At 58.8% G+C, this 23046-nt stretch overlaps 2 protein-coding genes and 1 long non-coding RNA gene across 4 annotated transcripts; 2 read left to right on the top strand and 1 right to left on the bottom strand.

Annotated features, from left to right (window-relative positions):
* Window positions 1–1088: 1088 nt before the first annotated feature.
* LOC138820111 (uncharacterized) lies at window positions 1089–2166 on the bottom strand. The gene is made up of 3 exons (XR_011369729.1): window positions 2086–2166; window positions 1312–1828; window positions 1089–1169 (listed from the first exon to the last, which is right to left on the bottom strand). It is a non-coding gene; the product is annotated as an uncharacterized lncRNA (long non-coding RNA).
* Window positions 2167–4848: 2682 nt separating this feature from the next.
* Tmem52b (transmembrane protein 52B) lies at window positions 4849–11331 on the top strand. Of its 2 annotated transcripts, none has more exons than XM_070011569.1 (5): window positions 4849–5556; window positions 7460–7503; window positions 8820–8858; window positions 10361–10527; window positions 10807–11331. In XM_070011569.1, exons 1-5 carry the CDS (start codon window positions 5494–5496, stop codon window positions 10971–10973), a joined length of 480 nt encoding a protein of 159 aa, XP_069867670.1. In that variant the 5' UTR covers window positions 4849–5493; the 3' UTR covers window positions 10974–11331. The 2 variants fall into 2 exon arrangements, with proteins under 2 accessions (XP_069867670.1, XP_069867671.1); XM_070011570.1 differs by having other exon boundaries at window positions 8820–8849.
* Window positions 11332–15906: 4575 nt separating this feature from the next.
* Window positions 15907–23026, top strand: Gabarapl1 (GABA type A receptor associated protein like 1). The gene is made up of 4 exons (XM_070011840.1): window positions 15907–16257; window positions 20428–20506; window positions 21005–21123; window positions 22031–23026. The coding sequence occupies exons 1-4, from the start codon at window positions 16168–16170 to the stop codon at window positions 22094–22096; spliced, it is 354 nt and encodes a 117-aa protein (XP_069867941.1). The 5' UTR covers window positions 15907–16167; the 3' UTR covers window positions 22097–23026.
* The last annotated feature ends 20 nt before the right edge of the window (window positions 23027–23046 follow it).

Here is a 23046-nt window from a genome sequence, read left to right on the forward strand (position 1 = left end):
GAGTCTCCTGGACGCCGCTGGTGTGGTGAGCAGCTCTTCACTAGCAGATCTTCTGGCTTCCACGGCAGACTGGCGTTCAAAGGCCTTTTCTTCCAGAACCTTCCGGTTTACCGCGTCCCCCACGAATACGCTTTCTTCTGGCATATGCTGAGCGTGGCCAAGATGCAATTCTCTGCAAAAAATGCTCCATGTTGGATATACACACAAGTGCCTAATGGGTACTTCTGGGAAAAGGCGCCCTGCAGCCTGAATCTGCGCCGGGACAGAAGACAGACAGACAGAGAAGAGATGTCAGGTTCACAGCCCGAGCTGGCGGAGCCTGCCTGTAGTCCCGGAGGCTGAGATCTGAACGAAGCATGTGGCTCAGAACTAGCCCACGCCCGGAGAGGCTAGGAGATTCTTAAGCCAGGAGGGGAGGCGTGGCTCATGCGGTAGAGCGCCCAGCCTTGAGTGATAAAGCTCAGAGACATGGCCCGGGCCCTGAGTTCAAGCTCTAACACTGGTGCCCCTTTGCAATTGCTTCCAGAAGATTCCGGGAGAAGCAGCATCCTGTGTGGCAGGCAAATCGCCCCTCACCGGGGCCAAGCCTTCCTCTGAGCACCTCAAAGCAAACAGCCCAAACTCAGGAGCTCAGCTCCCTCCTGCTCCATCCCGGGAACCCAGGACAGCAATCCCATGGATCTCCTCCAAGGACAAAGACTGCGCTCAAGGTCAGCCAGGCCTCACCTGGGGCCTGGCGCTGGGGTCACTCAGCAGACCTTTCCCACCCCTGTCCCCCGCTCTCCCTGTTGAACCTGAAGCCCGTGTCTGCACCTGAAGATGCTGAGGAGTCCTCAGACGCTGTCTGTCGGCCCCCTGCTGCCCTGAATCCACCTCCTTTCCCCGCCCCTCACCAGCTCCCTTTGTTTGGCCTGTGGGGGAGCATGGTTGGTACTAATGCAGGACTCTCCTGGACTGGGCCTGGGGTCTACAGTGTTGGTGTGAGAACTGGCAAGCTCACCACCCACGTCTAAAGGGGAAGGGCAAGACTTACAAACGGGCCCGCAGAGGGGAGCCATCTTCCCAGAGCCAGGAGTGCAAGGGCTCTGGTCGGGAGAGCTTGAAGCCGTCCGGAACTTCTTCAGACCCCGCCCTGGGGGAGTCTGCAGGGTTTGAGTAGCCGCTGTTGCCTTAAAAGCCCCGGGTCAGGGGGAGGAGGAAGAAGATTTCACGTCACATTTGGGAAGTTGGCTGTAAGGCCAGTTCTTGGGCCGTGGGTGCCGAGTGGGAGAAGGAGTCATCCTGCGTGATCAGAAGCCAGATCGAACTCACCAAGAGACTCAGGGAAGCGCCAGATGTGTTTCCCAGGAGCGTGACAGCAAATCCAGGCTCCACAGCTGCTGGATAAGGCCACAGATTCACAGACTGAGTCAAGCTGGGTGGAAAATTAGACACCAGTGAAGAAGGTGTGGGGGAGACATGAATGTTGGAATCAGTGAGCACATTTATTTGTTTGCTAATTTCACAGTGGGGATTTGTCTTGATGTGACAGTTTTTAGACATCGTGTGTGTGTGTGTGTGTGTGTGTGTGTGTGTGTGTGTGTGTGTGTGTGTGTGCGTGTGTGTGACAGTTGGGCTTGAACTCAGGGCGGGGGGGGGTCTGTTCTTGAGATATTTTTTTTTACTTATCTTTTGGGCCCTTCAAACACTGGGGCCTCAGTTCCACGTCTGGCTTATTTTCTTTTTTCTTTTTCGGTGGTTAATTGAAGGTAAGAGTCTCATGGCTGGCGTTGAACGTTGATCCTCAGACCTCAGCCCCCTGAGGGGTAGCTGGGATGACAGGTGTGAGCTATGGGTGTAAAACATCTTCAGTCGACCGGTAAACCCAGCCTTGTGAGCCTCCTCCATCCCCTGTACACACACACACACACACACACACACACACACACACACATACACACACACACACACACACACACACACACACACACACACACACACACACACGGCCCAGCAATGTATAGCTAGCCGGGAACCTCAGAGAGATCCTAGTGCCGGGTTCTGTTTCGGGGAGGAACAGAAAGGGAGTGAGTCCATTGCCATTACCCAAGGTCGAAAGGAGAAGCAGGTGAGCACGCGCCGGCAGTCATTGCCCGGAGCCCTCTTGTAACATGGTTGTATAACACGGTCCTGACATGGGGGTGGAAAGGTGGATGGGGTCACACGTTGCATGGTCCCCGCCTGAGCCCTGCTCCTGGGCCCGGGTAATCATTCACCAGCTGCACGGAGCTGTGCGTCACGAAGGCCTGGAGGCTCTCCCAGCCAGCCCCTCGCCCCCAGACTCCTTCCACCTGCTACCCCAGCCCCCACCTCGCCCCCAGACCCTTCCACCCGCTACCCCAGCCCCCACCTCCTCGGCCATCTTTCTCATGTGTGGCGGTGAGAGGAAAGATCACAGGATAGAGTCATGCTCCTGGATTGATGAAGTTGGTTCATTTCATTCCCCGGGGCAAACTCTGAGAATAAATGAGTTCAGAAAGTTATTCAGAAGGAAGGGAGGGAGGGAGGGAAAGGGAAGGAAGGAAGGAAGGAAGGAAGGGAAGGAGGGAAGGAAGGAGGGAGGGAAGGAGAAAGGAGAGAGAGAGAGGGAAAGGAAGGGAGGGTAGGGAGGGGGGAGAGTAGAGAAAGGGCAAGGCGGCTGTGAACGAGGCCTCTCCTGCCAGTCCTGCTGGGGATCTGGAGGGCAGGGCCGATGCCAGGCGAGAGCCGGTAGTGCCACAAGTTGGATGGAGTCGTGGTAAATAAGAAACCTGTTCCTGCAGGTGAGGGCTGGCAGGTTCGGGAAGGCATGGGGAGCCCGCAGGGAAAACGTCTCCAGAACCTGCCCATGGGGAAAGCTGAAGCACAGGCTGGAGAAGGATTGCGTTACATCTGGATGTGCATGTCCATGGATCTGTGCATAACCTCTGTATACACGTACACAGATGTGCGTGTCCATGGATCTGTGCATAACCTCTCTATATACACGTACACAGATGTGCGTGTCCATGGATCTGTGCATAACCTCCATATACACGTACACAGATGTGCGTGTCCATAGATCTGTGCATAACCTCTCCATATACACGTACACAGATGTGCGTGTCCATGGATCTGTGCATAACCTCTCCATATACACGTACACAGATGTGCGTGTCCATGGATCTGTGCATAACCTCTATATACACGTACACAGATGTGCGTGTCCATGGATCTGTGCATAACCTCTCCATATACACGTACACAGATGTGCGTGTCCATGGATCTGTGCATAACCTCTCTATATACACGTACACAGATGTGCGTGTCCATGGATCTGTGCATAACCTCTCCATATACACGTACACAGATGTGCGTGTCCATAGATCTGTGTATAATCTCTCTATACAAGTACACAGAGAGAGATGGACCTGTATCTATACCACCCACGTCTATAGACAGACATAGATATCAGCCACGCATTTACATAGACAGACACCAATATGGACATACAGATATGCCTGTCATCTATATCTCTGTATGTATTATATAATGTATATATCTAAGCATTTCTATATCTCTATATGGATTAGAGCTATGTATATATCTAAACATTTCTATATCTCTGTATTAGAGCTATGTATATATCTAAGCATTTCTATATCTCTGTATTAGAGCTATGTATATATTTAAGCATTTCTATATCTCTGTATATATTAGAGCTATGTATATATCTAAGCATTTCTATATCTCTGTATTAGAGCTATGTATATATTTAAGCATTTCTATATCTCTGCATGTATTAGAGCTATGTATATATCTAAGCATTTCTAATCTCTATATGTATTAGCTCTATGTATATATCTAAGCATGTCTATATCTCTGTATGTATTATATAATGTATATATCTAAGCATTTCTATATCTGTATTAGAGCTATGTATATATCTAAGCATTTCTATATCTCTGTATGTATTAGAGCTATGTATATATCTAAGCATTTCTATATCTATATGTAGCTCTGTATATCCAGATGCATATAGAGATATAGATATGATAGGCATATGGGCTGGGCAGGTGGCTCAGTGGTAGAGCGCTTGCCTTGCATGCCTGAGGCCCTGGGTTCGATTCCTCAGCACCACATTAGCAAAAAGGAAAAAGCCAGAAGTGGCGCCGTGACTCAAGTGGTAGAGCGCTCACCTTGAGCTGAAGAGCTGAGGGACAGCACCCAGGCCCAGAGTACAGGCCCCACGACCGGATCCAAAAAGAAGAAGAAGAAGGAGGAGGAGGAGGAGGAGGAGGAAGAGGAAGAAGCCCTTCATCCAAATCATCTTACTTTAAAATAAAATTTTTCATGTGTGTGTGAGTGTGTGTGTGTGTGTGAGAGAGAGAGCATGTGTGAGTGTGTGTGTGTGAGTGTGTGTGTGTGTGTGTGTGAACTGGGGCTGGAACTCAGGAATCCACACTCTTGGCACTCTACCGCTCAAGCCGCAGCTCCACGGCTGCTTTTCTGAAGGTTTGTTGGGGAGCAGCATGTCAGACTTTCACCTGCCGGGGCTGCCCTTGAACCGCGATCCTCAGACCTCAGCCTGGGGGGGGGGGAGGGCTGGGATGCTCTGCACACACCAGCTAGCTTCCCAGCACGGAGTTTTCTCACCCCTGTTTGTTTTTTCCCAGTGTTTTTGTGTGAATCAGGAGCCCCATCTGGCTCCCTGGGGGATGGGGGATGGGGGACAGCGTGGGGGGGGCGGGGGGGAGGGAGCCGCCCTGGGTGGCGGGTGGAAATTCTCATTTTCAAGGCCGCTTGCTTGCAGCCGGGGCCGGCCAGCGTTCCAGTTGACTGGGCAGCTTCTGGAAGGAATAAATGACCCAGAACTGAGAGAGCTGCTGATCAACTTGTTAAGGGGAGGGTTTGACGAGCCAGGTGCTGGGGAGCTGGGAGCTGGCTTTCCCATGTCCCCTGTCCCCCCAGGAGGGCTGGGGGACCCGGCTGAGCCCTCCGTTTTCTGATGAGCATGGAGTCATCTCTGATCACCAGCCAAGTGCCTGAAGACCTCTGTTAGTGCCCACCACCTCATCGCTGGCTAGAGAGAAAATCGAATTTGGAGAACAAGCGTGGTGTTTCCTGACTGCTGGGCAGAGGAGGAAGACAACGTGGAAGGTAGAAAAGTGGGCTGGGAAGAGGCAGACAGGAGGGCTCTCAGCCTAGCAACTCAGGAAGCTGAGAGCCGAAGATCATGGTTCAGTGCCAGCCCGGACCGGGCCAGGCTTCTCTTTACTATCTCCAATGAACGGGCCACACGTCCATCCGAGGAACCGAGAGAAGGTAGAGGAGCAGCAAGCGTCCGGGTCCTGAGTTCAAGGCCCAGGACTGGCTCCCAAAAATTAACCAGGAGTTCTACATCACCAAGGCGCCCATGTCAGAGAGCGTGGGGAGGAAGCTCCAGCCCCGGCAGCCGTGACCCCGGAGTCCCCGCGGGGACCCCCGACCCACACCATGGGGCCCCCAGCCCACCTGGTGAAGCTAGTGATGGCCGACATCCTGCTGTCCTGTGCCCAGGTACGTTCACAGGGAGAGAGGCAGGGCGTAAAGGCATGCTCTGCTTAGCTCGACCAACTCCCAACGCTGCAGGAAGAGATGAAGAGAGAGAAAAACCGCATGGGGGGGGGGCTTGGGGGGGTGGGATGGGGTCGTCTGGGATGGCAGAGAATCCTGGCCAAAGACTGGGCTGGAAATTAGGATCAGGAGGGAGTCAAGCAGGGTAACGCGGGTGCTTTGAGGAGTCGGGCCTGGTGATCCACGCCTGTAATCCCAGCACTGGGGGGACCAGGAGCTCCAGAGCAGAGCAGGGCTCCAGCGTGAGCACAGGAGAGGAAAACCCCCTCATTTTACCCTCTTCTTTCTTTCCAGTTGTTTTTCTTTTCTTTTCTTTGCAAAGGGCCTGCGGAGGGGGTCTGGGCCCGTGGGGATCTCCTTCAGATCTCCCTTTCCTTCCATATAGTGAGGAGCCGCAGCTCTGGGGTTGCGTTACAGGGGTGCTGTCCTGTTTCCTGGCTCTAGGTTTTACATTAGAATGATGAGTTCTTCGCCGCTGTGGTCGGTCCCGGGGCTTGAACTCAGGGCCTGAGCTCTTGTCCTCCGGGCTGGTGCTCTACCACTCCAGCCGCAGCTCCACCTCCCCCTTTCTGAGGTTCATTGAGGAGTCTCGCAGACGTCCCAGGCTGGCTTTGAACCGTGATCCTCAGCTCTCTCGGCCTCCTGAGTGGCTGGGATGCCAGGCAGGAGCCGCCGGGGCCGGCCTTGTTTTTGTAAGCAATGACTTCCCGATCGAGGTGTCGGGAAGTCATGGCGAAGCTCTGACCTGGAGCCAAAGGAGGCTACGCAAGAGTGTGAGTCCCTGAGTTCAAGCCTCGGCCCAGGCCCAGGAGCGATGGGGTGAAACACGGACAGGAACACAGGGCCGGGAGGCTCGGGAGGCGGCTGGGGGGCTCGGGAGGTGGCTGGGGGGCTCGGGAAGCAGCCGGGGGGCTGGGGGGTGGCTGGGGGGCGGCTGGGGGTGGCCGGGGGGCTCGGGAGGCGGCCGGGGGGCTCGGGGGGCGGCCGGGGGGCTCGGGGGGCGGCCGGGGGGCTCGGGAGGCGGCCGGGGGGCTCGGGGGGCGGCCGGGGGGCTCGGGGGGCGGCCGGGGGGCTCGGGAGGCGGCCGGGGGGCTCGGGGGGCGGCCGGGGGGCTCGGGGGCGGCCGGGGGGCTCGGGGGGCGGCCGGGGGGCTCGGGGGGCGGCCGGGAGGCTCGGGAGGCGGCCGGGGGACTCGGGGGGCGGCCGGGGGGCTGGAGGGCGGCCGGGGGGCTCGGGAGGCGGCCGGGGTGCTCGGGAGTTGGCCGGGGGGCTCAGGGGGCGGCCAGGGGGCTCGGGAGGCGGCCGGGGGGCTCGGAAGGCGACTGGGGGGCTGGGGGGGGGCTGGGGGGCTTGGGAGGCGGCCGGGGGGCTCGGGAGGCGGCTGGGGGGCTCGGGAGGTGGCTGGGGGACTCGGGAGGTGGCTGGGGGGCCGCGAGGCCTTCCTGGACGCCCGGGCTCTGTGCCTTGGGCTGCACAAAGAAAGAGCCAGGCCCTGAGTGCAAGGCCAGGGACCAGAAGTGTATCTATCTATCTATATATATATATATATACACACACACACATATACACACACACATACAAATACATACAGATACACACATATATACACATATACATATATACAGATACACACACATACACACATGCACACATTCACACATGTTTACACACACATGCATACATACACACGTCTACACACACATGCATACATACACACAAATACACACAGATGCACACGTTTGCACACGTTCACACGCACGCACGTGTGTCCCGCAGGGAGGGCTCTCCTCCCCCCCCCCCCCCCCCCCCCCCCCGGCCCGGGCCCACACCAGCTTCCCTCCCACAGCTTCCCGGGACGCGAGGCGCCGAGAGCTGCGGCCACGCTGAGCAGTAAGTAGCCGGGCTGGAGGGACAGACGGACGGAGGACGAGAGCCAATGAGGGACAGACGGACGGACAGACAGAGGACGAGAGCCTACGAGGGACGGATGGACAGACAGACAGACAGATGGACAGACAGAGGGGAAAGCCAACGAGGGACAGACAGACAGACAGACAGACAGAGGGGAAAGCCAACGAGGGACAGACAGAAAGACAGACAGACAGAGGGGAAAGCCAACGAGGGACAGACAGACAGACAGACAGACAGACAGACAGAGGGGAAAGCCAACGAGGGACAGACAGACAGACAGACAGACAGACAGACAGACAGACAGACAGACAGAGGGGAAAGCCAACGAGGGACAGACAGACAGAGGGGAAAGCCAACGAGGGACAGACAGACAGACAGACAGACAGAGGGGAAAGCCAACGAGGGACAGACGGACAGACAGAGGGGAAAGCCAACGAGGGACAGACAGACAGACAGACAGAGGGGAAAGCCAACGAGGGACAGACAGAAAGACAGAGGGGAAAGCCAACGAGGGACAGACAGACGGACAGACAGACGGACTGACAGAGGGGAAAGCCAACGAGGGACAGACAGACAGATAGACGGACAGACAGACAGAGGGGAAAGCCAACGAGGGACAGACAGACAGACGGACGGAGGACGGACGCCAGTCCGCGGCCCGCCCCGCCCCGGACGCGTGGATTCAGGCTGGGAACCGGCCGCCCTGCGCGGCCCGTGCGCGCGGCAGCCGCCCGAGGATCCGGGTTCAAAGCCAGCATCCCCCTGTGAAGGCCCGCCCGGAGCGGCCCGGCCAGGCCCCGCGCGCATGCGCACAACCAGGGGCGCGCGCCTGCGCAGTGTCCTCCACAGCCGGGTCATCGGGAGAAATGGGGGGGGGCGGAGGGCTGGGGGGGCGGTGGAGTGGGCTGAGGCAACGTAGGGGACTAGAACACACATATATAATACACATAGAGCCAGGCGCGTGGGATCCCGCCGAGAAGGAGCGAGGAGACGGAGGCAGAGGACGGAGGAGGGTGGGTTGGCTTGAGTGCGTTGTGCACATGTGCAGAAGAGAGATGGGCTTTGTGAGTGCGTTGTGCGCATGTGCGGAGAGGCAGGTTGGCGTGAGTGCGTTGTGCGCGTGTGCGGAGGCAGGGGATGCATTGTGCGCATGTGCACAAGGGAGATGGATGGAAATGTCACCAAACCTTGCTGAGATGACCGAGATCCACTAAGAAATAAGCAAACAGCGACACGGAGACGCTGCGAGCTCCATCGCCATGGCATAGCGCGGTGATATTTCCCTCTCCCCACAGTTGCCTGACCACAGACTGGGTCCACCTCTGGTATGTTTGGTAAGACGCTTTCTTCCTTTTCCAACGACGTTAGGGGACTCGTTGTCGTTAACTTTTTGTGCGGGTCCTGGGGCTCGAACCCGGGGCCCGGGCGCCGTCCCTGAGCGCTCACTCATGGCTGGCGCTCCACCGCCCGAGCCGCAGCTTCCCGCCCCGGCTGGCTTCCAACTTCCGTCCTTAGATCTCAGACCTCAGCCTCCCGAGACGCTGGGATGACCGGCGGGGGCGCCTAGCCCCGCCCGGATGGCGGGGAGGTTTTGCGTGTTCTGTGGCTGGTTTGAGGGTGGAGAATGTCGGGACAGCCGCTGCTCAGCGCCGCCTCGGCAGCGGGCCCCGCGCCGGCCAGGCCCTGGGCTGAGGCCTGTGATCCCGCACACTGGGCCCCGCGCCGTCCAGGCCCCGGGCTGAGGCCTGTGATCCCGCACACTGGGGCTCCGCGCGGGCCCAGCCCCGGGCTGAGGCCTGTGATCCTGCACACTGGGGCCCCGAGCCGGCCCAGCCCCGGGCTGAGGCCTGTGATCCCGCACACTGGGCCCCGCACCGGCCAGGCCCCGGGCTGAGGCCTGTGATCCTGCACACTGGGGCCCCGAGCCGGCCAGGCCCCGGGCTGAGGCCTGTGATCCCGCACACTGGGGCCCCGAGCCGGCCAGGGCAGACCCATCCGAGCGAGGATCCCGATGTGCCGCCGGCCAGCCCGAGCCGCAGCAGCCCGGGGCCGCGCCCGGGGCCCGAGTTCGAGGCCCCGGCCTGGCCCTGGTTCCCACCCTGGGGCGGAGCAGGTCCCGGGGCTTGAGCTTGGCTTGGCTTATCTCTGCCCCACCGCCTCGGCCCCTCCACCCGCTGGCTTCCCATCTTTCCCATGCTTTCTGTTACGCCATCAGGAGGCTGACCCCGAGGCCGCCTCGCTACTCAGGGGCTGAGGGGACGTGGGGAGCAGGGCCCGGGGGGGGAGTGTGGCCGCAGCGAGGACCTCCGGGCCGGGGGGACCTCCCGCTGCCCCCAGGGGCCGACCTGACATCTGCGGTAGGGCGCGGCCGTCGACGCAGCAAGCACTCCGCGCAAGCAGGCCGCTGCTCCCTCTTTATCCCCCGCAGGCCCCTCCCCTCTGCTCCCATTAGCTGGGCTCAGGCCCTTCTGCCCCCATTGGCTGAGCACAGCCCCCCCACCCGCCTCCATTGGTTGAGCACGGGCCCTTCAGCTCCCATTGGCTGAACGGAGGTCCCCTGTGCCTCCATTAGCTGAGCGCAGGCCTCTCTGCCCTCATTGGCTGAGCGCAGGCCCCCTCTTCCCTCATTGGCTGAGCGCAGGCCCCCTCTTCCCTCATTTCAGGCCCCTCTGCCTACATTGGTTGAGCGTGGCCCCTCTGCCCTCATTGCCTGAGCACAGGCCCCTCTGCCCTCATTGGCTGAGCGCAGGCCCCTCTCTCGCTCCATTGGCTGAGCGCAGGCCCCTCTCTCGCTCCATTGGCTGGGCCCGGCCTCGGCGGCCTCTCCCGCCCGCAGGTTGCTGGTGGTGACGGGCGCGCTGCTGCTGCTGTGCGGCCTGACCTCCGTGTGCTTCCGGTGCTGCCTGAGCCGCCGGCGGGGCCCGGAGGACGGCGGCCCGCCGCCCTTCGAGGTGACGGTCATCGCCTTCGACCAGGACGGCTCGCTGCAGAACACCATCTCCTGTGAGTCCGAAGGACGGGGCGGGCGGGCGGCCGGGAGCGGAGGGCCGGGGCTGGAGGCCAGCGCGGGCGGGACGGCCCGGGACGGCGCCCACAGACACCGGGGCCGGCCCGTCCCGCCGCCCCCGGGCCGGGAGGCCGCGATCGGAGGATCAGGGTTCGAGGCCAGCCCGACCCCGGCCTCCCGGGAACCCATCAAAGGCCGCGGGTTCGAGGCCAGGGGCACGGCACGGCGCCCCCGGGGGTGACCGGCCCCGCCCGGCCTCTCCCCTCTCCCCGCAGCGCTGCCGTCCGTGCTGGGACCCGCAGCCCGGAGACTCCTGGCCGCGGCCCAGCCGCACGCCGCCCCGGCGCCGCCGCCCTGCTGTCCGGACGCGCTCCCCGGCTACGAGGAGGCTCTGCGCATGACCCGCTTCACCGTGGCCAGGGCGGGGCCCCAGGGAGACTGAGCCCCCGCCGCCGGCCCCGGGCTGGAGCTCCACCACCCGGGCCGCGCCCCCGCTTCCGGCCTTTGGCAGAGTCATGAAGGGATCCGAGTCTCTCGGGGAGTTTCCTTTTTCCCCGGGTGGACTTTGAACCTCGATCCTGCAGATCGCAGCCTCATCCTGAGCTGCTAAGATGGCAGGCCTGAGCCGCCAGCTCCTCCTTGGCTCTGTGGTGACACGGCCCTCAGCCGCATTTCTTCACTTTCAGATTCACACGGTTATTCTTTTTCTCGATTTCACTTAGTTGTAGACAACCCTGATCGTCCAAGCATCTGTTTTCCTCATGCAGATATAGCGCGAAAATAAACAGGTTGTGAGATTGCTTCTGTGTTCATCTGGGCTTTTTCTCTCCCCCAGCCATACATCCAGGGGCTTGGAAGGTGGCAGAGTTCATGTGGCAGACGTGAAGCCCTGGGTTCCATTCCTCAGCACCGCACACACAGAAAGAGCTGGAGTAGAGCCGTGGCTCATGTGGTAGAACGCCAGCCTTGAGCAAAACCAGCTCAGCAGCAGCGCCCAGACCCTGAGTTCAAGCCCCAGGACTGATGAGAGAGAGAGAGACAGACAGACAGACAGAGACAGAGAAAGGGGGGGGAGTTAGTTAGAATCCAGTTCTAAATCTTTTTCCAGTGGCCCAGATTTGTAATTCCTCTCTGTCCCGATTACTACAAAACAAGGAGAGCAGGAAGATGTATTGAATTGCATCCATGATTAAATACACATACAAAATAATTACTTTAGGGGCTGGATAGGTGGCTCAGTGGTAGAGCGCTCGCCTCACATGCAGGAGGCCCTGGGTTCGATTCCTCGGCACCATATAAGCAGAAAAAGCTGGAAGTGGTGCTGTGGCTCAAGTGGTAGAGCGCTTGCCTTGAGCTGAAGAGCTGAGGGACAGCGCCCAGACCCTGAGTTCAGGCCCCACAACCGACAAAAATAAATTACTTTATTTTATTTTATTTTTGTGCCATTCCTGGGGCTTGAACTCAGGACCTGGGTGCTGTCCCTGAGCTGTGTCCAGGGCACACAGCCTTCCTGAAGGAAAAGCAATCCGATGCCCAATGGTAATGGCCACCTTGTCCATTCTGTGATGTCTCATGAACGAGCACCCATCCTGCGATCGCTGCTACGGGCCAAATATCAAAACCTTGCAGCCGGCTGCCGTGCCGGCCTGCTCAGGCCTGCAATCCCAGCCACTCAGGAGACCGAGGTCAAAGCCAGGCAGGGCAGGAAAATCCAGGAGACTCTCATCTCCAATGAACCAGCAAAAAACTGGAAATGGAACTGTGGATGGAGTGGTAGAGAACCAGAGTTCAGCAAAAAAGCCACCGGAGAGCACAAGGCCGCGAGTTCAAGGCCTGGCAGGAGCAGACAAACCAGGAAGAGCTTTGCTTCGCTTCTTTCCCCTGGCTGTTCCTGTCCCTGGGGTTGGTGTCTCGTGGGGGGGGGGGGGGGGGGGGGAGGCCTTCTCTGCCACCTAGCGGACACTCAGGAAAGTACATCCTCAGCTGATCATCTGGAGCAAAGTCCCTGAGATCCTACCTGCAACAAACCCGCAAAAAGGCTGACGTGGAGTTATGGTTCACATGCCAGAGTGCAAACCTTGAGTGGCAAAGCTCAGGCCCTGAGTTCAAGCCCCGGGACCGGCACAGACACACAGAACGGCAAACACCCACCCCAAACCCCTCATCTGCCTCATTAACACTAAATGCTAACAAACACACTGTAACTACCTGGCTATTAATAACGCTAATAAGCATTAAAAGACCTTTGTCAGGCTAGGCAGGTGCCCTACCACTTAAACCATGCCTCCAGCCTCATTTTTGCCCTGGTTGATGTGTGTGTGTGCACATGCGTGTGCATATGCACATGCACACACGTGCAAGAGCCTGTAATCTGAGTCTGGCTCTGTTTTGTCATTTATTGTCTGTTAGATAATCAACCTATTCAAAGCCTTGGGTGTAGCTGAGTTTTTGTGCTTTTGTTGTCTGCTCCAACAGGTCCTGAAAGCCAGGCACTGGTGGCTCACACCTGTAATCCCAGCTACTCAGGAGCCTAAAATGTGTGGATTATACTTTGAAGGCAGGCTGGGCAGGAACGTCTGTGAGACTCTAATCTCCAAAAAAAAAAGCCAGGAGTGGAGCTGCAGCTCAAGTGATAGAGCACCAGCCTGGAGTGAAAGAGCTCAGGGACAGCACCCGGACCCTGAGTTTAAGCCCCATGGTGACACTAACTAAATAAGTGAAGACATTAATGCGGACATGTGACTCCTATCTGTAATCCCAGCAATCCCAGCGACCCTGGAGGCAAAAGTCCAGGCCAACCCAAGCCATATCTCACAGGCTGAGCTAGGGAGGGCATGGCTGTAATCCCTGCAGGTAGAATGATCCAGGTCTGAACGATCAAAGACCTAAGAATGCAAGCAAAAGGAGGCTTGGGGGGGAGTGGTTCAAGTGGGAGGGGACATTCTGTCGGGGCCCAAGCCCCTGAATCCAAACCCAAGTCCAGGAGAGAGAAGAGAGGCCATGGGGGGGGGGGGGGCAAGTTCACTTAGAAGTTCTTCGTGTGCAAAAATCTTGTTAAGCAAGATCCTCTCCTGGGCCGATCGCCCACAGTGTTGCAAGAATTTTCCAGAAAGGATAAATATGAGAGGCTGGGCTTCGGTTCCTTGTGCAAGAGCTGACTTTCTGTTTTCCTTCCCGGCCTGCGAAAGGGCAGACAGAGGTCCTGCCCCGGCCCAGGGTGCCCACGGGCCCTGCGCCTGCCTACGCCCCCAGACCGCATCTTCCCTCCCCCTCCCCTCCTCCCCCTCCCCTCCTCCCCCTCCCCCTGTCCCCTCCTCCCCCTACCCCCCTCTTCCCCCTGCCCCCTCCTCCCCTGTCACCCTCCTCCTCCTCCCCCTCCTCTCCCTCCTCCTCCCTTGCCCCCCTCCTCCCCCTGCCCCCTCCTCCCCTCCTCCTCCCCTCCTCCTCCTCTCCCTCCTCCTCCTCTTCCCCCCCCTCCTCCCCCTCCTCTCCCTCCTCCTCCCCCTCCCCCTGTCCCTCTACCCCCTCCTCCCCTACCCCCTCCTCCCCCTGTCCCCCTCCTCCATCTTGGCACTTGCTAGCCCTCTACCCCTGGAGCCCTGGGACTTGAACTCAGCGTCTGGGCTGTTCCTGGGCTTTTTCACTCAAATCTGGCACTTTAACTACTTGGGCCACAGCTCCTCTTCCAGGTTTCCAGTGGTTCATCAGAGATAAGCGTTTCCCAGTCTTTCCTGCCCAGGCTGGCTTTGAACCGAGATCCTCGGATCTCAGGCTGGGATGGCAGCCCAGGGCTCCAGGCTGGACACACCCAGCACTTGTTTTCGGTTAGGCTGGGGCCTGTGGGAGGCCGGGTCTCTGCAGCCCCCCCCCCCCCCCCCCCCGTGGACGGCTGGTCCTGGGGATGGAGATGCGGCCAGGCTGCGCCGCCCTGGAGGCTGCGGATCCGCAGAGCCAGGCTCAGACTCCCTCATGGCCTGCAGCCGCCGTCCAGGCAGGGGCACCTGCTGACACCTCGCATCTAAGTCTGCGCCCTCCATGTTGGTCTGCGAGCGCTCCAGAGCTTCAGGTCAGGCTCCTGAGCCGTGTTAAAGGGTGGACGTTCCCGCTGCGTGTGGGAGCCAGCTCTGATGACCCCATCCCCAGCTCTGATGATAACCCCATCCCCAGCTCTGATGACCCCATTCCCAGCTCTGATGATGACCCCATCCCCAGCTCTGATGATGAACCCATCCCCAGCTCTGATGATGAACCCCATCCCCAGCTCTGATGACCCCATCCCCAGCTCTGATGACCTCATCCCCATCTCTGATGACCCCATCCCCAGCTCTGATGATGACCCCATCCCCAGCTCTGATAAACCCCATCCCCAGCTCTGATGATGACCCCATCCCCAGCTCTGATGACCCCATCCCCAGCTCTGATGATGAACCCCATCCCCAGCTCTGATGACCCCATCCCCAGTTCTGATGATGAACCCCATCCCCAGCTCTGATGAACCCCATCCCCAGCTCTGATGACCCCATCCCCAGCTCTGATGATGAACCCCATCCCCAGCTCTGATGATGAACCCATCCCCAGCTCTGATGATGAACCCATCCCCAGCTCTGATGACCCCATCCCCAGCACTGATGGCCCCATCCCCAGCTCTGATGATGAACCCCATCCCCAGCTCTGATGATGAACCCCATCCCCAGCTCTGATGATGAACCCCATCCCCAGCTCTGATGACCCCATCCCCAGCTCTGGTGATGAACCCATCCCCAGCTCTGATCACCCCATCCCCAGCTCTGATGATGACCCCATCCCCAGCTCTGATGATGAACCCCATCCCCAGCTCTGATGACCCCATCCCCAGCTCTGATGACCCCATCCCCAGCTCTGATCGTCCAACTGGACACACAGCCGGGACCTGGGTTCTGGACCGGCCCGGGGGCCGCCGAGGGGCGGGGACGGCGGACGTCGTCGTGACGCTCCCGCCGGGAGGCCTCGCGCCGCCCCGGGCCCAGGCGGCGGAGTCCACCGCGGGGCTGAGGGCGCGTCAGCGGCTGCGCGACTCTGTCCCCTACCCCCCGCCCCCGTACCCGCAGAATGGACGGTTCCGAGGGGCGGGGCCGGGGCCTCCGGGGCGGGGCCTGCCGGGGCCGGGGCCGTAGCCTGGGCCTCCGGGGGCGGGGCCGGGGCCTGCCGGGGGCGGGGCCTCCGGGGGCGGGGCCGTAGCCTGGGCCTCCGGGGGCGTGGCCGGGGCCTGCCGGGGGCGGGGCCGTAGCCTGGGCCTCCGGGGGCGTGGCCGGGGCCTGCCGGGGGCGGGGCCTGCCGGGGGCGGGGCTCGCCGAGGACGCGACCTGTGGGGGACGCGGCCTGGTGACGTCACAACCCCCGCGCGGCCGGCCGGGTGTGGTGGTGTCGCTGCGCTCGGGACGCGGCCGCGGCTCCGGCGCCTGCCCCGCTCCGTCAGCCCCGCTCCCTCGGCCCCGCTCCGTCAGCCCCGCTCCCTCGGCCCCCGACCCGACCCCGAGCCCGGATCGGAGCCGGAGCCGGGCCCCGCCGGAGGTGCCGCGGCCGCGGGCCCTCGGAGCGCGTCCGTCCGCCGGGCCGGAGCGGGAGGCCGCCCGCCGCCGCCGGAGCCCGCGGCCGCCATGAAGTTCCAGTACAAAGAGGACCACCCCTTCGAGTACCGGAAGAAGGAGGGGGAGAAGATCCGCAAGAAGTACCCGGACCGGGTGCCGGTGAGCGCGCGGGCGGGGGGGGGGGGCCGGGGTCGGAGGCCGCGATCGGAGGCCTGAGGGGGGCCGGGGTCGGAGGCTGAGGGGGGCCGGGGTCGGAGGCCGCGATCGGAGGCTGAGGGGGGGCCGGGGTCGGAGGCCGCGATCGGAGGCCTGAGGGGGGCCGGGGTCGGAGGCTGAGGGGGGGCCGGGGTCGGAGGCCGCGATCGGAGGCTGAGGGGGGGCCGGGGTTGGAGGCCTGAGGGGGGCCGGGGTCGGAGGCTGAGGGGGGCCGGGGTCGGAGGCCGCGATCGGAGGCCTGAGGGGGGCCGGGGTCGGAGGCTGAGGGGGCCCGGGCTGGAATCGGAGGCTGAGGGGGCCCGGGCTGGAATCGGAGGCTGAGGGGGGCCGGGGTCGGAGGCTGAGGGGGGCCGGGCGTGACTCAGCGGGACGGGCTCGGGCGCGTGCCCGTGTGTGCGCGTGCTCGTGTGCGCGTGCGCGGCGCCGTGGACGGCTTCCTGCGCCACGCAGGGGGAGCCGCGGCGGGTGCGTGGGGCCGCGGCGCTCTCGGGGCGTCCGGGGGCGGGGGGGTGCGGCCCCGGCGTGCGGCCGGCCCCGCGCTCCGCCCCCCGAGCCCCCGACCCGGCCGGGGTCGGCTCCCTGCGACGCTGCCGCGCAGCCGGGGGGGGGGGCTGAGCATCCGGGCATTCACCCCCCCCCGGTCTGCGCGGCCCCCCTGGAAGGCGGAGGGGGGAAGGGCCCGGGACGGACGGACGGACAGACGGAAGGCGCCGGGGGCTCGGGCCGGGCTGCGCTGACGGCGGGACCAGGAGGCTCGGCCCTGGGCCTCCCGCACGGCTGGGAGCGCGGGAGCGGCCGGCGCCCGCACCCCAGGCGGTGGACGCGGCGCGAGGCCCGGCCAGCCGCCCGGGCAGAGCTGGGATTCCGTCCCCGGCCGTCTCTCTGTCTGTCTTGTTCTGGGTGCTGTCTGTCTGTCTTGTTCTGGGTGCCGTCTGTCTGTCTGTCTGTCTGTCTGTCTGTCTGTCTTGTTCTGGGTTCCGTCTGTCTGTCTGTCTGTCTTGTTCTGGGTGCTGTCTGTCTGTCTGTTTTGTTCCGGGGCTCGTTGGGGGCTGGGGTAGCGGGGATCAGGTGCGCCTCGGCCCGGCCCGCGCGTGTCTGTCCAGCTCGTCCCATGGCTGTCCTGATCCCCTCAGCTCGGGGCTGTTGGCCTGAACCAGAATTCAGTGTGGTCCACCGCACAGCCAGCCTCGCCCGCCAGCCACGCGCCCTCCTTGAGGGACTGGGGTCAGCGAAGACCCCCGTCCAAGAACGTTCTGGAAGCTGTGCTTGAACCACAAACTACACACACGGGTCCCGTATCCAGTTCCAATTCCTTTGTTTCCTCAAACTTGAGCTCTTCTCCATTTCCCACCTTCTCTCTCCTCACCCTCCCTGTTTCCCGTTAGTGCCTGCGTCTAATCTCCAAGATAAGCCCCCCACCCCACCCCTGGGTGGGACTCGCCCTCGCCTTCACCCTGAGCTCCTTTGCTCACGGCCTGGGGCCACATCTAGGTTTCGGGTTTGGGGTTTTGGTTTCTGGTGGATGATTGGAGATGAGTCCCCCAGACTTTCTACCTCAGCTGGCCCCAGACCTCAGCCTCCTGAGTAGCTTTAACTTTTTACTGGTGTTTGTCTGTACTAGGACCTGAACTCCTCCGGCTCTCCTTCTCTTGCTTGCTTTTTTCCACTCATGGCTGGCCCTCTACCACTTGAGCCAATCACTACTTACTGCTTTCTGCTGGTTAGTTGGAGGTAAAGAATCTCACAGACTTTTCCTTCCCAACTGGCTTTGAATAGTGATCCTCAGATCTCAGCCTCCAAATAGCTAAAATGACCGGCTTGAGCCTCCAGTCCCTGGCTGAGAAGCTATCATCCCTTCCCCAGTCATCCTAGCTACTCGAGAGGCTGAGATCTGAGCATGGCAGTTTGATGCCAGCTAAGACAATCCCAGAGCCTCATCACCAGCGAGGTACCACCAAGCTAGAAGTGAAGGTGTGGTTTAAGTGGGTAAGAGCCAGCAATGCAAAAAAAAAAAAAGGAAGTACCCAGGGTTTGGTTCAAGCCCAGGTACTGGCACAAACCACCCCTAACTTCCTTGGGAGAAATGGGCTGGAGGGGTTTTACCCTCCTGAAGCCTGCCTTTGGGCTCCCTAAGGATTGAGACTTTTGTTTTTGTTTGGGGTGTGTGTGTTTGTGTGTGGTGAAACCTGGGGCCTTAACGCTAAGCCCTAAGGTTTATGTTTGGAGCAGTTTTTCTAGAAGTTTCTCTTTGCCCTCAGGCAGGACCAGTAATCTTCCCTGCCCTGAGGTGAGGTGCTCACAGACAGATGCAGTCCAGTTACAATCTATAAACCCAACTCTGGTTATTCCTGAAGCCCAAGTTTAACAGGTGAAATTCAGGGGATTTGAAATATTAGCCATGGAAAACAACAGCCAAGAAAAACCAGAAAGGGATCACTTTTAGAAGTTCAAGTTGAAAGGAACTACATTTTTTAATATATTTTTATTGTGAAAATACTGTACAGAGGGGTTACAATTACACAGGCAAGATAATGAGCACATTTCTTATCAAGCATTATAGCCTCCTCCTTTGTTTCCCCTTCCCATCCCTTCCCATCCTACCCTCCCCACGCAGCCCTCCTCCCCCCACCAAAGTTGTAAAGTTCGTTTTCGACATAACGACTTGTACATCTCGTTGTTGCAATGGGTCCCCCTGTATCCCTGTTTTTACAATTTGTTTTTTCCCTACCCCTCCACATATACCAACATCATATATAGTGAAAACAGGGGTTGTACCATAGAAGAGGGACATACAAAGCAACAAAGACATAATCTTATAAATATGTTAGAAACGATCGCATGAAAGATCTCTCTCTCTCTTTTTTTTTTGTCAGTCGTGGGGCTTGAGCTCAAGGCTCATGCTCTACCACTTGAGCCATAGCGCCACTTCTAGTTTTCTGGTGTTTTTTTTTTGTGTGTGTGTGATTAAGTGATTACATAATTTCCAAATTTCACAGTATTGTGGAATAATGATGCTCATTTAAAGTCGCAAGCTCATTCTAACTTTCCTGGAGCAAATTGTCTATCATGGTCTATAACATATAACAGCATACACGTATACACCATACATGTGATCAGCAGCATGGAGATATTTAGTAGTAGTTCGACCAGATGAGTGGAAGTTCTTTGTTTCTTAAGTCCTGTTAATTTTGTCATATCACCTAACATTTTGGATTTAGCATCCACTTTTCAGGGAGACCATGTACCGTTTGTCTCTTTGCCCTTGGCTTACCTCGCTCAACATGATTTCTTCTAGCTCCATCCATTTCCCTGCAAATGGCATTATTTTGTCATTTCTAATGGCTGCATAATATTCCATTGTGTATAGATACCACAGGCCCACCTGTGGTGGGGCACATGGGTTGTTTCCATATCCTAGCTATTGTGAACAGTGCTGCAATAAACATGGAGGTGCACGGGTCCTTGTATATTGGTTCCTGTTGTTCAGGGTAGATGCCTCAAAGTGGTATGATTGGGTCGTAAGGGAGGTCAATCTTTAGCTTTCTAAGGCCCCTCCAGACTGCTTTCCAAAGTGGTTGTATAAGTTGAAAGGAACTACTTTAAAAGATGTTCATGACCAGCCAGGCACTGGCTTCTACCTGTCATTCTAGCTACTCAGGAGGCTCATTCATATTGGAGGGTTGTGAAAGTCTAATCTCCACTAAACTACCAAAAAGCCAGAAGTGGAGGTGTGGCTAAATAGGTAGAGCACCAGCTTTGAGCTTGAGGCCTTGAGTTCTAGCCCCAGTATCGAAACAATATACCAATGAAAGAAGTAAGGATCTAAATTACAAGTTGTTAAAAGGCCTTGAATATAGTTTTAAGAGGCAGAATGAAGCAATAAGTTTTGTTACGTGCTGGTACTCCTGGGGCTTGAACTCAGAACCTTTGCTCTGACGCGGTGCCATTTGAGCCACAGCTGCACTTTGCGCGTTCTGCTGGTTCATTTGAGATGGTCTCCTGACCTTTCCTTCCCAGGCTGGCTTCAGCGCGAGAGCTTCTGAGTAGGTGGGATTACAGGCATGAGTCGCCATACCCGGCTGGGCTTTCAGCTCTGCTGTCCTGTCCCCCCAGGTCATCGTGGAGAAGGCTCCCAAAGCCCGCGTGCCTGATCTGGACAAGAGGAAGTACCTGGTGCCCTCTGACCTCACCGGTAAGGCTCGCTGCACAGCGGCATGCTTCTCGAAGTCCGTGGGAGCTGCCCAGAGCCAGCTGACCCAAAAACGATACATCGCTGCTCCATTCTAAGTGTTGCTCTTTCTTATCACCTTATCTCACTTAGTTTTCAAAAATCCGCCTTTGCTGGGCACTGTAGCTCCAGCCTGTCATCCCAGCTACTCAGGAGGCTGAGATCTGAGGATCCTGGTTCAAAGCCAGCCCAGGGAAGAAAGGCCCAGGAGACTCTGATCTCCAATGAGCCACCAGAAAACCAGAAGGGGAGCTGTGGCTCAAGGTGGTAGCACATTTAGCCTTGAGCAGAAAGGGCTCAGTGACAGCGCCCAGGCCCTGAGTTCAGGCCCCAGATTGACAAAATGCAAAGCAAGCTGGCACATGCATGTCCGAAAGGGGAGGGACAGGATGGAACTGTGTTCTGGAAGCGCCCTGCGCTGATCCCTTGCTCTCTCCTCCGGCCCGTGCTGCTTCTGTCCAGTCGGCCAGTTCTACTTCTTGATCCGGAAGAGGATCCACCTGCGCCCGGAGGACGCCTTATTTTTCTTTGTCAACAATACCATCCCCCCCACCAGCGCCACCATGGGCCAGCTGTATGAGGTAAGGGCTCAGGGCCCAGCGCCAGCACCCGCGCCTGCTGGCTCTGTTGATAAAACTTAACCTTGGAAAGAGGGCACAGGTTTGGGTATATGGATCCCGTGACCAGGTGAGGCCCTGGGGGATCAAGCCTCTTGTTCTAGAAGAATGCAACCTTCTCTCTTCCCCCCTCCCCCACCCCAGGATAGTGAATCCTAGGGAAATCTCTTCCTCTTGCTTGGCGAGGGCTTGGCTGCTAGGTTGGCATTTATTGAAATGGCAGGATGGTTCGTGACCGCAGTAAATTACAGAGCATCGCCTGTATACACTCTTATTACTGTTGGGAACATTTAAACTATTTATTTGTGGTGTCCTAGGGCTTGAACTCAGGGTCTGGGCGCTGTCCCTGAGCTCCTGCTGAAGGGGCTAGCACTTGATTACTGAGCCACAGCTCCATTTGCAGTTTTCTAGTGGTTTGTTGGAGGTAAGTCTCAAGGGCTTTCCTGCCCAGGCTGGCTCAAAGCCGTGCTCCTCAGGTCTCAGCCTCCTGAGCACTGGGAACCACTTGTGCCCAGAAGGAGCATACTATTTTAGTATAGTCGCAACAATATTTTACCCCCATTTTGTAGATTGAGAAGGCAACCAGTATAGTAAAGCTAACCTCTTCTCACCCTGCAATTAGTCAGGGTCAAACTGTATTGTCTATAAAAAAAAACTCTGGAGACATGAGGCTGGGCGTGGCAGCTTATGCCTGTAATCCCCAGCTACCCAGGAAGAGGCTGAGAGTTGAGGATCACAGATGGTAGCTCAAGTGGGAGAGTGCTGACTTGGAGCTCAGGGACAGTAGTGCCTCGGCCCTGGGTTCGAGCCCCAGAGCCGGCACCAAAAGAAATGGAAGAGAAGAGTGACCGTGATGCTCTCTTCCCCCCAGGACAACCATGAGGAGGACTACTTCCTGTACGTAGCCTACAGCGACGAGAGCGTCTATGGGAACTGACGGTGGGCGCCTGGACGCGGGGCAGGCGGGAGAGGCCCCGCAGAGGAGGCCAGCGGAGGGCACGACGCCATTACACTGCGCGCACCCAGCCTGGTTTTCCCGCGCTTCTATGATTCCTTTTCTTCTTCTTCTTCTTTTGCTGCCTCCTCAGCAGCGTGTGCGGACGGAGCGATGGGCTGCTGTTCACAGAGGTCGGGGTGATGGCTGGGAATCCGTGTGTGCGTGTGTGGGGAGGGGGGGGTCCCTCTCTCCCCCTTCAGAGTTGGGGGAAGGGGGAGAGAGCCCAGGGGAGTTAAGCCAAGGACAAATCGCCCTGCTTCCCTTCTACTGGGCATGGCATCGACTTCACCCACCCACTGCACATGAAGCCTTCCGGCTGGTCCCCAAAGTGTCTCTTTACCCCCCGCCCCCTCGTGATGGGATGCAGCGTCCCGGATGTTTAGATGGAGCTCCCTTGCTCTTGGGAACCCGGGCTCAGGTGTAAAGATGCTTCTGCATGGTGCAGTCGCACAAAGCTGGAGTGGACCCTTCACCCCTCTCATTCCCTGGAGTTTCAGGAGGCCGCAGGCAGTGAGGGGGCGGATCTGAGGGCAGGAGCTTCCTTCCACCTGTCAATCACGCGGGGTCGTGCCCCTTCCCCATCGTCCCTCCCTCCCAGCAGCCGGAGCCGCAGAGGGCTGCCTCCTGCCCAGGACCGCAGTGTAGGCCTGACCCTATTTTTTCTTTCTTCCTGTTTGGTTTATTTTGCCGTGGGGGTGAGGAGCAGGAATTGCACTCAGACATTACATTTCAGTCCATCTCTGCTAAGGAAAGATCCTCCTGTGGGGGATAAGTAAGCGGATGTCTGCTTTTGTCAGCTGTGAGTTCTTGTATAATGGAGTCAATGCGGCCAGGCCAAGGAAATAAAATAACTGCGTAATCTTAAAATAACACCTTGAGTTTGGAAGTGC

The sequence above is a fragment of the Dipodomys merriami genome, unplaced genomic scaffold (assembly GCF_024711535.1).
Source record: "Dipodomys merriami isolate MVZ:Mamm:240054 unplaced genomic scaffold, mDipMer1.0.p SCAF_84, whole genome shotgun sequence".
Lineage (NCBI taxonomy): Eukaryota > Metazoa > Chordata > Mammalia > Rodentia > Heteromyidae > Dipodomys > Dipodomys merriami.